General features: G+C 31.7%; 1 protein-coding gene across 1 annotated transcript in view; it reads right to left on the reverse strand.

Moving 5' to 3' along the window:
• The window catches only part of LOC129228303 (WW domain-binding protein 2-like), a 63,954-nt gene that overhangs the window by 36,488 nt on the left and 10,849 nt on the right, over positions 1 to 16,617 (reverse strand). Inside the window, exons 2-4 of the mRNA XM_054862978.1 lie at positions 8,393 to 8,495; positions 5,021 to 5,160; positions 2,370 to 2,445 (exon numbers count right to left, since the gene is read on the reverse strand). Of these exons, the coding sequence (XP_054718953.1) occupies positions 2,370 to 2,445; positions 5,021 to 5,160; positions 8,393 to 8,495 (319 nt within the window). The remainder of the gene's footprint in view (positions 1 to 2,369; positions 2,446 to 5,020; positions 5,161 to 8,392; positions 8,496 to 16,617) is intronic.

The raw sequence follows: 16,617 nt of genomic DNA on the forward strand, positions 1-16,617 counted from the left end.
TGTGACCTCCCAAAATTTTCCTTATTCGATAAATTTTTTTGCCGCTTCAGCAAAATTAGGAGTTTTATTAGGTAAAATTATCCTCATTCAGCGACAATATTTGTGGCATTCCATTCGGCAAATAATTGAAGACTTTTTTTCCTCCCAAAGATTAAAGTTCAGTGCCCTCCTGGGCAGGGCCATAATTTGGACAGTTTGGGGACTGGTCTTTTAGCCCCCCCGCCCTCCCCTCAAGATTTTGGAAGCAATGCAATTCTAAAATTGATAGCAGTATTAACTCAACACCAGTAATTTTTCTTTTTTAATGTACTTGGAAGAAGATGTATACACTTTCAAACTCCATTGACAAATGCCCCCCCCCCCCCGGTGAATATGTCCATGGTGCCAGAAATGCCTGTTTTTTATTTGAGAGTTGGCACAAAAGTACTTTGAGCCAAATTCTTAAAAAATATTATAGTGTTAAAGCTATTTTGATAATTTACAAAACAATTCAAAATAATGTTTCAAAGAATGATATTTCGCTACATTAGGAATATTTTGTAATTTCATTATCATATTGCCAGATCAATGAAGAAATATTAAAAATGAATTTAATTAGAACCTTCCATTGCTTTGTTTTCTTTGCTAGTTGATATTTTAAATTTTAGGAATTTGTTACTGAGATGCTCCAAAAAAAAAAAAAAAGGTAAAAACTCCAACAAAAATGCTTTTTTTTTATTATCATTATGATTCTTAGGTCAAAAGGTTCTTCTTTTGTGCTCCTTTTTTTCTGATTTCGGTACCCGAGTGGTGTAAGTAATAACAAGAATTTTTTTTTCCATCTTTCTATGATTGAAAGCAGACGTCGGAAGGAGAATCAAAACAAAACAACTGAGGCTAGCCTCGTCTCCTGAGCGTTCTCATGTCAACGATTCTAATTTTCCATTGGCTTACAGGGACAGGAAGAAAGGCGTGGTTTAATGCTTACCGTACGTTCGTTATCCCAGTGAGTATTAACGAACTTCCGGGTATTTTTGGGCAGAGACTACCGCAGTTACCGTACGTACGGTGAGTGCGTAAGTTGCTAGCGTCCGATACGATGTGCTCGTGCGATGACGTCACGATTAACGAATGCTATTTACGTATGGGCAGAGACTAGACCTCAGGGACTTTTTCAGATTTAAATGTTTTACATATTTTGGATTCACACTCAAAAAATGGCCAAAATTATAGTGTTGTGCATTGTTTGGCACGTTTTTCTAAACTTTGCTGATGTTTGTGCCAAATTTCTTTTTTTCTTTACTAAACTCCATGAAAGCATCCTATGGTATGCCAAAAGAAAGAAAAAGTCAGTGATAATAGGCATCGACGTATTGCTTGGCGGAAGTTTATTGCTATTGTGTATTACCGATACGTTATATAAAAAAAAAGCTTTGTATTTTGGCTCAGTATGTTTTTCATTATATACTAATCTATATAATTAAAACAAAGAATTCATATGCATGTATGTATGTGCGTTTATCTGTTCCCTATACAAATCCAGTTTACGTCGGATCTGGACCAAATTTGGCAGGGAGGTACTTGGAACCTGAGAAGGAACATAGGGGAGTTTTCAAAAGCCAAAAAAGAACCGAACGGTTCAAATTTTAATTTTAGGACAAAAAAATGGCTCTTTTTACCCAAACAGTTTGATTTTAATGCTATTCGAAAGCCCGCAAAAATACCTCTAGAGTACTTTTGCTTCCTCCAAATGTATCCTTTTTTTCTGTACTGCCAGAAGATAATGAAGAATTTTAGTTGCATTTATGGAGGGTTGCAATTAATTTATTCGGGAATTTTTGATTTGCTGTTTTCTTTCTTTAAGAAAGATTATTTTGAAAGGAAATTTTACAATATTTTTGTATGTTTTTTTCCTCCAATTGAAGCCTAATTGTTGAAGACGTGTCACTTGACAAAACTTTTTTTTTTTTTGAAGGACACGGTGCAAAGCTGGGCAGTGCAGCTAGTGATAAAATGAAAAGAAGTATTGTAGACCAAAAGCAGATGCTAAAATATTGTTGCACAATTACAGCAAATGCTATTTTTTTGTGCACAACACATGACACTGAAGATAATCATGAAAATCATTAAAATAAGCTACAAATACTATGTTTCCAAAAATAAGCAAATGTTAACAGCATTTTTCAAAGACATTAAAGCTTGCTTTTTTTTTAATTTAAGAAGAAAAAGTTTTAGGTTCCGGATTTTGGCATTTTGAAACTGAAGTCGGATAGTGTTTACAACTTTTATTAGGAAAAGAATAACCATGGCCAGTTTCACAGATCAAGATAAAAAAAACATGGGATAAAAAGCAATAAACATAACAAATTTACCCATTTTTAGCAGCTCGCAAGCATTGCTTGTCCAAATTCTATAGCACCACCACTAGAAAACTTCAATTTAAATGGAGCCTTTCCAACCCAGTTTTCCTGAACAAAACAAGAAATTTATTCAAAAAAATAAATGGTAGCTAGGGTAATTAAATGCTGGAACAAAGTTAAAAAAAATCAATTTCAATAGAAATTCAGTAAAAATAATATATAAATGCAAAAAAGGAACATACAGTAGAGCGCCACAAATCACTTGAAATCTGCCTTGATTTTGTCAACAACTGCATTTGAAATCAACTTTTTTCTTCCATGAAAAACAACCATATTTCCGGATGATGAATAATTTTGCATAGTTCACCTTCAACCAAGTGAAAGACCTTAAAATATTCTCCCTCACAAAAAAAAAAAAGGCAATTGAAAAAAAAAAAAAAGAAATTATCAGACCCCCCCCCCCCCCCCCCCCCCCCAGCAATTTATATTTTTTAAACTTATTTCCTTTGGCATTATGAACTCCTTTTGCAAGCATAGGAGTTTTCCAAGTTTCATAATTGCAAATAAGCTACAAAGTTTTTAAGCACACAATCCATGGGTAATACGTTTTGTGACAGCATTACGCATGATTAGCTAAGCCGATCAATGGACCGGAAAAAAATTCTTAAAATTATGTTTCTATTTTTGCTCAATATGCTTTTTATTGTATGCTATTGAAGAAATAGTGAGAAATATTGTAAACCGAATGCAGATTATAAGATTGCTGCACAGTAACAGTAAAATGCTAATATTATGCATAGCACCTAACATATTGCATAAGAAACACAAAAATAAGCCTAATTTACAAATAATTCAGCAAGCAAAAGTTGCATAGACATTGAAAAAAAAAAAAAAGCCTTAAATATTGAAAATAAAAGATTTTTTTTTTCTAAATGATGCTTTTATTATTTTAGTTCTTATGACTTTTGTGTGATCAGGGGTTACTTCTAGAACAATTATTACTTTTGGATTTAAAATTTTGAAAAGTTACAGCTGGAGGAATGTTTTAATCATAAATTTTTCAAAATTAATTTTGAAAAATTTATTGCCTAAAGCAAAATTATTGCCTAAGCAGCAGGGTTTCCCAAACTGCGTCTGCGAACCCCTTAGGGGATCAAAAAAATTTGGAGAGAAATGTTTAAGAAATGTTAAACGGTATTTAAACAATGCTTATGCATTTGAAAATCATAATTTTCACTTTTGAAGTATGGAGTTGTTCTTTGAGATAACTTCCGGAGATTTCGAGATACAAAGCTGCAAGATCTTGCACAGGTTGTCGAATCGTTTTCGGCTTCGACAAAACCATGCAGTCTGTCGTCTTGTGAATATGTATGTTTGATACACAGTACCTTATATACTCGTGTATAAGTCAACCCCCTACTTTAAGAGGCCTAAGAGTGCTGATGGCCTTTGAAAAAAGTGAAGAAGGTGAAAAATTTGAAAACAAAGGTGACTAAGCTGTTGCAAAAAAGTAACTAAAAGGTGACCAAAAGTAATTTGTTAAAAAATCAAAAAACAGAAAAGGATTACCCCTTTTAACTAACTTTTACCAAAATAGCCCTATATACTTTTTAAAAAGACTTCTTTACAATTTTGAACACTAATATTTTTGGGCTAGAAGTAGCAAATAAAATTTTTTAGACATTTCAAAAAACTTTCAACGTAAACACTAGGTTACCTTAGAATATATATATATATATTTTAAATCAACATAATACAGCTTGAAATTGTGAAGTAAAGAGCAAGATGATGCATTTACTGAATATATATTTTACGTTATGCAATCATATTTTTAATATTGTTTCTTTTTCTTCATTTATTTATTTATTTATTAGCTTCAGGGGCATTCCACGGTATTTTTGACACTTATGTAGAGTCCGTAACGTGACCTTTTTTGCCATAACTTTTTAATTTACCGTTTGATTTGCAAATTATTTTAATTTGAGCTGGTGTGTTGGTAGGAAAAGATCAAAATAAAATACGGACTCTACATAAATGTCAAAAATACCGTGGAATGCACCTTCAGCAAAGAGCTCTTCTCTTGCTGCTTTGGTTTAAAGAAGCTCTTTCTTTTTTCACTCAGAGCTAGTTTCACTTTCAATACATGATTTAATTGTTTCCATTTTCTTCGTTTCTTCTTCACAATCCTTTCTTTTTTTGCTCTTCTTCTTGCTTCAATTTCCATTATGTTGCAATGTGCACAGAAACGAACTGTGCCACTGAACTAAATCAAACGCTCTGCAGTTTGGACACAATAAGAAACAAAATCGCTTCTGTTGGGGGACTAGTACAATATACCTCTGGCATTTTAATAGAACTTTGGTTGAGCCCCCATTTTTTTCATTTCATCAACAAGGCATAAATAGCTTGTACATAGCTTTGCAGTTGCATATTATCAAGTAAAAATTGTTGAAAAGCAGTTTGAAACGATATCTTAAACATTTTTTATTCTCCTAATTTTGATAGTACACTTCTAGGGATGTCTCTGGGATATCGATTAATTAATAAATTATAAAATGCAATTCTAAAATTTAGATTCATTGAAACACTTTTCAAAACTAAGTTTTGGGCGACACACATTTAAAGTATAAATAACACAACAGTTAGTAAATAAAAGTGTATAGTGTATATAAGTAATAATACCTCCATTTTGGGCATTTACAATTCCTTTGATATAATTTGCTCCAAAAACAGGTTGTTCAAGTTCCAGAGAAGACATACTGAAAAATGGGAAACTGAATGACTGCAAAGGATCCTTCTCGGATTTATTCATGAATATCATCTAAGAAAGAAGAAACTAACATCATTTTCTGCTAAATAAATATACTAAAAAAAAAAAACAAAAAAGAATAAAATAACTGGCATACTTTATAAATGTACAGCAAAATGCAGATTAAGTAAAGGTTTAGTTTATCTAAAGAAACATAAATGCAGCTCTATGTGCATCAGAACTTATATTTATGATCAAAAGGTTTCAACATTAGCTAACTCCCATGAGCTCCAATAAAAGTTGAGCTTTGCAATAAATTCAAGACAATTATTAACCTTAAATTCCTATGACTTTCCTTCAAATATAAAAATCTGGCAATTTAAAAATTGTGCAGCCTATATCAAAGTAAAAAGTTAATTTTTGTCATCAAATAAAAATGAGAAAATCGATTCAATGTACACAGAAATAGCAAAGAAATTGTACTCTTTATGTGTTATAAGCAGTGATATTCCAATCAATTTTTCTGAGGGTATACTTCTAGTAATCAATTACGCATTTTTGTGTATGTGATCATATACATTGTTTGCCATCATATGAAAATTTATGAAGCTTGAAGATATATGCTATATGTCTAAAAAGTGTTTGAGCGTATACCTATGGGAACACCACTCGTTATGAGAAAGCTAAAAATACTTTATCGATTTTGTTCATTTTTAAGTTAACAACTTATTGTATTTTTAAGGTGGTTCCTGGTTAACCCTGAAATACATATAGGCAATCTTATTGCTATTTGTGCATTTATTGCATTGATTTTTTCATTTATAAATGTGCTAAATAATCATCCTATTTTTCCATATGAGATAGCTAGCAGGAAATTTTATTTTATGGCGATTAAAAGTTGGGACAATATTTCCATTTGTAATAAATGCGATAATTTATGAAAACTGAAGCTGGTGGGAAGCCTCTTAATTGTCCTCACTTTTATTAGGCGGTCCACTTGTGTCCATTTTATTAAATTGGTACACAAAAATAAGTTTAATCACATTTCTCTCAACCCAGGCTCTTTCTCAGAATAACTTCTGTTGCCAAGGTATCCTAATCCATGGAACGATTAAACTTCAATACACTTAGATATTTTAATAAAAGTAAAAGTTGTAGTGTTTATAGCAAAACCTTATCAATATCGTATTTTAAAGATTTTGTTCGGCAGCTATTACATAGATTAGACATATATAGGACAATTCTTTGGAAAACAATTCTTCTAATTTTTAACTTTGGAATTCTGTGAAATAAACATAGTTGTCCTTTTTAACGCATTAAATGCCCCACTTAATTTCAAAAATAGTAAAATTATTTTAATTTATGTTTAAAACATCAAGAAGAAGCTATTCCATCTTGTTCTTGACCTAAAAATTATCAAGAACAAATTATCAAATTTAGAAGTAATTGAACAATGTCAGCAGTTTAATAAAATGAACTACGTATTGATGACTGAAGAAATGAATTATACTGTAAGTAAGAGCAGGAAACTTTTTGAAAATTTCCCTTTTTAAAACCAGACATAGGCTTCACTCAGTGGTCGGTAAAACTACATTTTCTCTGCAGTGAACTACAATTATAACTACTTTATTTCTAAAGTACTTCACTACAAACTACTTTTGCAATGTAGTTGCTACTACGCTACTTAAAAAAATTAATAAAAAACAAACACGGATTGAACGAAAAAATTCGAAAAGTGATTTAGATTCATAAAATTAGTTCATTTGAGCATGCAATATTACCTATTCTGTCTTCCTTTCTTTTCTTTTTTTGAGAAAACCTGTCATTCTAAACCATTTTTTTACATTTTTTTACAAATATTCATTCGCTGCTAGAAAGGATTAAAAAGTTGAAAGAAATAAACCTTCAAATTCAGGAGAATTTTTAACAGTGAATTAATTATGATACTTAAGAGGAAAAGACACTGAGACAAAATATTTCTCAAGTTTGTAAGAAGCAGTACCAATATCAGAAACAATTGGCTTGAAAGGAATACCAGCTTTATTTAACTTAGGCAAAGCATAATTCTAGCACAATTAGCAATTGAAGGAATAACAGATTGCTTTTACTGGGTGTCTCTTTACATCCAAAAGCTCACTATTTTTCATTGACAAAGGAGTTCCCTGCAACCATGAAACACTTGTCTGCAGTAATCTGCCAATTTTGTGCATCAAAATGTTGTTGATAGCCATTTACTTCTCTGCACAATGGTATATGCTATTTATTTCTCATAACCAAGAATGTTTAACTTTTTTGAATGTGCAATTTAAAATTATGTGCGGATGGCATTGATACAGAATGTTTTTTGTTAAACTCGGAACAGCTTACCGGAAAAGGTTGTAATGAATAAGGGGGTAGAATAAGATAGTAATGAATAAGATAGCTTTAAGTGAGCCATTGAACTTCATTGGGGATTAATAAACTGACTAGACTCATACTAGCTGGGCCTAAAGCCTGTTGCTGGTTGTTAGAGATGTATCTATTGGCATAAAACTGAAGATAGAAACTATTTTGATATAATTCATTACATGGATTCGTTGTTCAAATTTCAAGTTTTCTTTATTTATAAAGCTTGTCATAGGCACTGTTGTATGCTATTCATTGGCAATGAGCCAACTTAAAAAAATTGCCGAGAGGGAAAAGCATGCAAATAAATTTTAGCTTCAATTTGACAATACATACTTGCTTCAATATGCATCTTACTAGCTTCCAATGATAAACTTTTTTTAAATGAAAAGTGAGCCTAGAGCTCCAGTAAATTCAATCTTTCTTACTCTTTTATGCATTAATTCTTCTCTGTGACTGTTCCTTAAATGAAGGCAAGGAAATCCTAATTAAAAAGGACTACGAATAGAACAAATGTCCCTTAAACAGACGTATCTCTTAAAGGAGGTACTACTTTACTTTTATGAACTATTAATTGTGATGTGATGCAGCTGAAACAACAATTAACTATTCTAATTTGTTGAAAATTGCAGTGCAAATGTACGCAATGTATAAAATTGTTATATTTGGAAGGAGAAGGGGGGGGGGATAAACTTAAATCTGAATTCTGCTGGACTGCTTTTGGAAATAATACTTTCAGTATTAGTGAGTTTTGTTTCAATGTGGGTAGAATTTTTTCAAAAAATTATATGGAAACAAAAAATGGGGACCCCGAAATGAGAATGAGCTTCCTCTAACTTCAGTGGTTAATCGGGCCCCGCCCAGATCGTTTAAGGTTACCATAAAAGACAGCAAAAGCGAAAAGAAGTAAGGAACTTACTCTATGAGTTGTGAGATATATCTTTCCTTTTTTAGTTCCTCCAAAATCCTTTGCATTACTTCCATCAATCGTAAATTCAACTCCATCACAATATAAAAGAATTCTGCAATCAAACATTTATTTTCATATTAGAAAAAACGAATTGCAAGGCCTACGGGAATACGTACACACATCAAAAACTACTTTTATTTCATTCAAACATGTAGTATGCATAAGGTGACCAGAAATTTTTCATCCTCAAAACAGGATGCTCTAGAATCTTACACAACATTATGCTTAACATAAAAAAAGCAAAAAAAAAAGGGGGGGGGGGGGGGAGAAACTCATGTTTTTTAATTTTTTGTGCTTATTACAAAGGCTATGAACAGAATAAAAAGAAGAATTATACCTCAGAATCAAAGTTCGCCGATATGTATCATGATATATATCACAATATTTACTTTGAAAAAATCATGATATTTTGGACATTAATTTTTGCAACTAAGATTTTGAATGTAAAAATTATATTAATCATAGTAATATTGTTCATTTATTATTAAAAATAACCAAAAAGTCATGTACTATATTTTTATGAAGTATTAATACATCATTAATATAACAAAATATTTTTTTCCTTTTTTATTCTATATTCATAAAGTTATTAGCAATGTAAAAGTTTTAATTCATATTAAAAAGTGCCTAATTAAATATTAAACATAGGTCAGAAAAAAAAAAGAAAATGTCTTATGACTGTGCACTGGCTATATATAATGCATATTTTTTATTTCTGAAATATATATGTGTAAAAGTAGCTAACAGAAGAAAAATGAGCCCCAAAGCAAAATACTTGACGATGTTCGCAACGTAAAATCATTCGACCAAAATTGTTCTGTAAGTACTTCAAGCACTCTATACACAAGCTACCAATGTTACTTTTTCCACAAATCAGAAACCTTAAATCAAAACCGTTTCATACAAGAGAGTATTTTTTTTTTAGTTTTAAAAACTTCACTGTTGCTATGCATTTCTGTAGAACCTAAACTGTTTGAGATTCTCCAAAAGTATTTTATATGCTTCTAAAATGCATAGAAAAAGCAAAGATACAAAATTTTATAAAAATCCGAACCTATGTGTCAAACTATTTTTTTTTTGGTTAATTTTATATGGCATGAAAGAGAAATTAAAATAATGTTAATAAATAAATTGCTACAATAATAAACAAAAATGAGTTGAATTAGGGTAGCATACGATAAAACACTTCAGAACTATCTAAATAATTTAAATATTTTCAGGATGCAAAAGAATTGAAATCTCAAATATGTTTTGTTTGAGATTTCAGTTTTTCGGTGACTGATGTTTTTCAATGGTAGCATGTTTCCAAAAAACACGTTTATGGAGGAAATTGCAGTGGATGAAGATCGATTGGTAAAAATAAGCAAAAGGCAAACCAAAAACACTAGAACAATCAGAATTCTTTCAGATTAGAATAGGAAATTTCTGCAGAAAATCTGAAGAAACTGCCGATTTTCTACAAATATTTTCCAATTCAAGATAGAATTTTGCAAAATTCTGTCAGGAATTGAAAGATATTTGCAGAAAATCTGCAGAGTTTTTATAGAAAAGTAGAATTTCTGCAGAAAATTTGTCTGAGTTTTCCTCTCACACTTGAACAGAATTGTTCTACAGCTCAGGCATCTGTTCTGCGATGTATGTCGCAAATTTGGTAGTATTCTGCTTTGGGGAAAATGAGTAAAACAGCTAATGCTCAATTAAGACCATTAAAATTGATAAAAATGTTAAATGAAATATTATATAAAAATGAAAGAAACCTTAATTTTAAGTCTAAGTATTGTAATAACAATGTAAGAAAACAAAGTGATTTGAGGATGCAATTACTATTTTGAAGACTTTAGTTTGCTGCTTGGAAATATCGGATGTATATGAAAATATCCGATATCTATCAAAATATCGAGAATATCATGATATTTACGAACGCTGCTCAGAACTCAATAGTTACACCTATAATGATACACTTAGTTCATCACTTTCAATAATTGAACCTCATCTGAGAACTTTGATTTGGGTCAATGTGACTCAATGCCTGTAGTTAAGGATTTATAAGATTCTTAGCAGTTATTTAAAAAATAATTTCACAACAAAAAAATAATTACTATACAGAAATACTTGGATTTTGTATGCCTAAAAGGAAAAAAAAAAAAACATTCTTTCTATTACAAATTTTCTATTCAAAAGCGCCCTTTTGATTGATCATGTCAGTCGAGGTCTCCAGCAACAATGAATTGGAAAAGAAAAGTTTCAACGCAATCCGAAACTTCAGGCTTTGAATTTGATCCCTAGGACTAACAGAACTTATGCTTAAGTAATGACGCATAAATATGAAGTCGTGCATAACGTCGAAATTATCCATCTACTGTCTGACCACCAATGACATGGAAAGGCGATGTGCGGTTTAGAAGCAGAAACAGGCGCATGCATTAGATTTCAGAAATGCCAGCTTTTGCAGATGTATGTCAGCTTCCAAATAAAGCAAAGTCATTGATTTGAATGAAACACATGCATCAAAGTTTTGATTTTTCCCCTTATTCAGATCGACTCGTTATAACTGGACATTTGGCAATGCCATAGCAATGTGAGCAGACTGTACAGTATTCATTCATTTATCTGTTCAGTTATTCATTCATTATTTTATATTTATTTTATCAAAAATATTTCTGATAATCAAACAGAAAATATTTCATTTTCACTTTGCCCCAAGAAAAGTAATAGTGAAAATTTTCCTTTTTTTTTAGTTTTGGAAGGTAGACATTGACTGCCAAAAGTTAAAAAATAATGTTTTAAAGTTTTATCAAAAATACATTGTTTTCTTTCTTTATGTACTAGAGGTAGGCAATGTCGTTGGGCATCTGATTCTTCCCCTTTAATTTAAGCTGCTTCTCATTGAAATTTGTTGTCATTGACAATCTGAAAATTGCAATTAAAGTATCTGACCCATTCGACCCCACAGTGGGGTGAAATGGGTTTTAATGGGGTGAAATGGGTCATTGCAATAGAAACATACAATAACTAAGAAATTATTACCAAAACACGTACAATAGCTGAGAGAAATTGTTTCCAAAGAACCATTTATTTATTTTAACATATTCAACACCAAAATATTTTGAATTAAAACTCAAAAATATAATGTCTGCAACAATCGAATTCTGCTCATTCAATGTCTTCAGAATTTGACATCTAGAAACAATGTCTGTATCTTCCTACTCGGGAAAGATGTAGTATTTGCCTGAGTTGGCTTTTCGTAGAAAATTTACACTGTTGTAATCTTGGTCATTGACTTTATGTCAAGTGATCAACAAATTCTTTTGATGATTTCTTGCCCGTGTATTAGACAAGAACCCACTTCCCAGGTGTTAGTCCTTGCATAAGTAACTCGGACATTTTTTCATCCAAGAGTTGGGTTTCATTCGGTTGCTGCTTTTTAGAAGATGTCCAGGCTCTTGCTTTCGTGAGCAATTCTTGCTTTCTCTTACATAAGTGGCATGCCAATCTTTTTTCAAAATTCCTGGCTCACTCTATGCCAAGAGTGCCACAATTGTATTTTTCAGAATTAGTCTTTATAAATATCTTAGCAACAATGATTGTATCTTTCTATCAAATGGGGAATTACACTTTGTAGGGCTGAAGCAATACATTTTTCTTCTTCACTTAGCGTTGTACGTCTAACCAACCTTTTCGACTTTGTGCGCCGGAGACCCATCTCCTCGATGTTTCTCTTGGCATATTATATTTCCTTGCAGCTGCAGGAATTGCTAAATCACCTTCAACTTAAAATTAGTGCAGCCTCTAAATCATAGTCTGAATTTTTCTTTTCCCTTTTTCTTACATACACCCCAGGCATTTTCATTGAATAAATAAAAAATTTGAATTAGACAAGAGTAGGTAGGTAATAGGTTGTAAATATGGATGGCAAGTTTAGCTTTTGAATTCTACACATTAATAATACATACTTTATTTTTGTTACATGTAAAAATCTTCTAAATTTCCGTTTAAGACCTATTTATGGATTTTAAAAGTCAATTTACTCTCATTATGAATTAAAATTTGCTAAGCCTAACTATGCCCCATTTCACCCCACCACATAAAAATAGCAACAAAAAAAGAAAGAATTGATACTTTTTCTACCTGTTTTTTGCAAATTGTAGATGAAAGTCCGTTCTAACTGATAACCTTTGAGAATTTCAATTGAAAAAAAAATGTATAGCAAGATTTTAAGAAGTTTGTCAGGCTTCCTAAAAATTCACACGTGACTTGAGAAACAAAATGTCAGTGTAATGCTCCTAGCAATTTACACAGAAACTTTTAAAAAATCAGAATTGTAGCCAAAAAGCCCCTCATAACTTGTGTAAAGTTTGAGAAAAATTCAGCCAGACTAAAAATTTTTATTAATAAAAATACACAGCATGACCCATTTCACCCCACATGATCCTACTCATGCAAGTTTGAAATGTTTCATTAGATCAGTACAGTCGAACTTGCATATAGCGAGTCCTGTTGAAACGAGAACTCGGACTTAGTGAGGAAATCAAATTGGTTGGTTCAATGACAGTATATTGCAACGGTTCCCAACCTTTTAAATTGTGCGGCTCACCAGTTTTGTAGAAAACACCATTGAGGCCCATTAACTACTATATTACTTGCATAGCCAAAATTTACTTTCGAAAGGGATGGGAGAGGGGGGTGAGTAGCTCCATGAGAGTTTTGACGCAGTTTTTCCTCTACGAGAGAGTTGATATCTGGATTGAAACTGGATAGTTTTAGCCTCAAATAACTTGCAACATTCAATGCATTTCTGTATTTTTTTTTACAAAAACTGCAGTGAAAAATCTCATTCAAATAAATAGGTTGTCGAAAAGCCCTTTAAGTCTCTCAATTCACTGGTTATTCACACCAGTTCAGCAAAGGAGGGGCATTTTTAACTTGAAGCTAATACTAGTTTCTTTGGCAATTTTCTCTAAAAGAATTTATGATTAATTAGATTTCACCTTCAACTCTAGGGGAAAGTTCGTAAGAAATAGGAAAAATCTTATTCTTAAAGTTCTTTATTGGCAATGAGCCAGGGAGTTTTTGAGTGACGGTGCATCTAATTAGTGAGTTTTCGCAAAAAACTGGAAATGAAGACCCCAAAACTTATTTTGGTTCAGATTCTCGACCAGTGTCTATGACCCATTAATTTGCTGTTCGCGGCTCACTTGTGGGCAGCGGCCCATGAGTTGGAAACTGCTGGTGTATGGGAACAAAACCTTGCTTCTAATGAGCAAACCCCGCTTAAAGTGAGCAATATTTTTAAAATTTATAAAATGTCTGTTGATTTTCTCCTCAGAAAAAATTCTTCTATTTCTGAAAAAAAAAAATCCATTCACATTTTAAATTCAGTCGAAAGTTAGAGATAAGACATAAATCATGAGAACAAGTGATGACAATGCCTTTTTTATTTTATTGATTCATGGAGTAGAGGAGCATTTAAAAAGTATATATTTGTTGAAGAGAATGCTATCATTTGCGAGATATACTTCAGAGGATTTTGTAGCAGAGAGTCAAGAGAGAGAAAACAAAAATAAAAGCGACCACCAAAATAATAAATTTAAAAAATTTGAAGTTAAATAGCACTCTACGTTCTTGGCTTCTGAAGTGCAGAAAAACTAAAAACTTTTTTGAAGCCATGATTTGCAAATGACGATACCGTTCAGACCTTAACGTTTCTCGAAAACAATAATAAGAAAGAGACAATAAGACAGTTTAAATCAAATAATCTGAAAAATGAATAAAAAATACTTGATTCAGGTTATGATGTATAAAACAATTATAGTTCATTTTGTAAGATATTTCTCAGTTGCCGAATGGTAAGATATGTTTTCCATTCCAAAATCGCAGATTACATTTCAGCATGTCAAAATTTTAAGTTATTAAATTTTTCCAGCTACAGCACTGTATGTATAAATATAGCATTACCAATAAACCATGTATAACAAAAAACGTTACAGCAAATATATCGGTAGTTCAGCTGCAGTACAAGATAATTTAAAAAAAAACTAAAAATATTAGGGAACTTCAAAATCAAACCACACTACCGATGAGAACAGAAAAAAAAAAAACGCAACATTTTTTAAAAGGGGGAAAAAATAGACAGTAATAATCAGTAAAAAATAAAGCCAAATCACAACAGATGGTAGTTAATAGGGATGCTATAGAAGACAAAAGGTTTGCTAGAAAAGTGATAACACGTATTTTCAAAAATAATTTTGGCGACAGAAAACGTGAGAAGGATTTCAGCATGTGTGTGGGACAAGAAGTGGAGTGATCAACATTTGGTTAGTATCCCGAACAAGTTACACAAAACATTACTAATGGATAGGTTGGAATATTGCAAATGAACTGCATCGATTAAAGAAAAATGATGAATAAAACAAAAAGTAAAAAGGTTTGAATGATTACATGGTACTGCACTGAGAAAAAGGAAGTTTGAGATGGATTGAAAGTTAAAAATTTGAAGATAGATGCAATTTTTTTCTTAAATGCGTTCGTTCTTTTTGACCCGTTCGTTCATGAATGACACATCCCTATTATGTACTAAAATTTTCAAAACAATATTGCAACTTGGTTCATTTAGAAAATGGTAAGTTATCTCAACTGTTTCCCTCTACCCCACATTCCTCTATATCAGCGTTTCTTAAATTGTGTTCTGCGGAACCCCAGGGTTCCATGGAGCTCTCTCAGGGGTTCCATGAGGCTTGCATGTTTTCTTTTCTCACCATTCAAATTCCACAAGAATAATGTAATTTGTTGCCTAAAATAATGCTAATTTTAGACTATCAAAAAAAGCCTGAAAATTTGCCTTCCAAGATTTCAATTTTGTAAGTCTTCCTAGATCAATCCCAAAACACCTCCTTCTCACCTAATGTCTCCAAGAATAGCCTAAAATTGCGTTTTTAAAACTTCTATTTCGAAAAATTTCTGGAAGAAGCTTTTAATATCCCAATATCACTAAAGATATTTTAAAAGTGATTTTAATATTGAAAAAAACACCAAAAAGTCACACCAAACCCCTTTTCATACAACATTTCCAAATATTGCCTAAAATTACGATTTTTGAAGTCATTTTTATGCAGGGTGTTCCATTTTAAGCTGCAAGACCTCTATTTTTGCAACCGTTAGTCCCAGATGTGTACTTCCAACTGCAAAAATGTTCAAAATCAGATGCAGAGTTAAGATGTGGAAAGTTTGAAGAAAAATAAAAATGAATCAAAGAATACAAAATACAACTTTTTATACGGGCCCCAGGTCCCTAACTTATATTTAGGGAAATAATCTCCATTGAAAAATAATTCCAACACAAAAAGTTTGACATTAATATGACTAATATTCACTGAGGTATGAAATGCAGTGTTTTGTGACTGACACCACTTTAAATTCACCGTCAATAACACCTTTTTGAGGAAAGTATAGTGGCTAACAGGGGTTTAAAATTATATGTGAGTAAAGAGTGGTTAGAGGTTTTGTAGTTTGTTTTTGCGTATCATAGCATAACATTTGCATTTAGCTTGAAATAGTAATGAAAACTATAAACACTTAGTTTTTTTTTTACTTCGACAATCTGTAATTCCTCTGAAAAGGCGATAAGTTGAAATTTCATCTTCTGTATGGTCCCTTAAAACTTAGCTCAAATATCTCCTTGAGTTTTGGTCGCACATTGTTTTTTGGGTTAGTAATATTTTTTAATGGAGATTATTTCCCTAGGGCCCGTATAAAAAGTTACATTTTGTATTTTTTGACTCATTTTTAAGTTTGCTTCAAACTTTCCATGTCTAAACTCTGGATCTGATTTTAAACATTTTTGCAATTTCGAGTATGCATCTAGAACTAAAGGTTGAGAAAATAGAGGTCTTTGCATGTTAAAACAGAACACTTTGTATATTCTGTTCTGGATACTAGCCACTCTCCCAGCAGTTGAAAGGACAATTTCATCATTTAACCAGTGAGGACCAATTTAAGGAACAGTACTGGTTGAGAGTGTCTAAATGTTCTCATTCCGTCTGACGTCATAGTAACATCTAAATCCATAATTTATAAAAAACAAAAAAAATGTTGAAAAATTAAAGATATTTTAATTTTTAAGGCTTAAAAACTTTTTCAGCATTAATTTAAGTGATTTGTTATACTATTGTAGGTAA

This window comes from Uloborus diversus, chromosome 8 (assembly GCF_026930045.1).
Source record: "Uloborus diversus isolate 005 chromosome 8, Udiv.v.3.1, whole genome shotgun sequence".
In the NCBI taxonomy this organism is placed as follows: Eukaryota; Metazoa; Arthropoda; class Arachnida; order Araneae; family Uloboridae; genus Uloborus; species Uloborus diversus.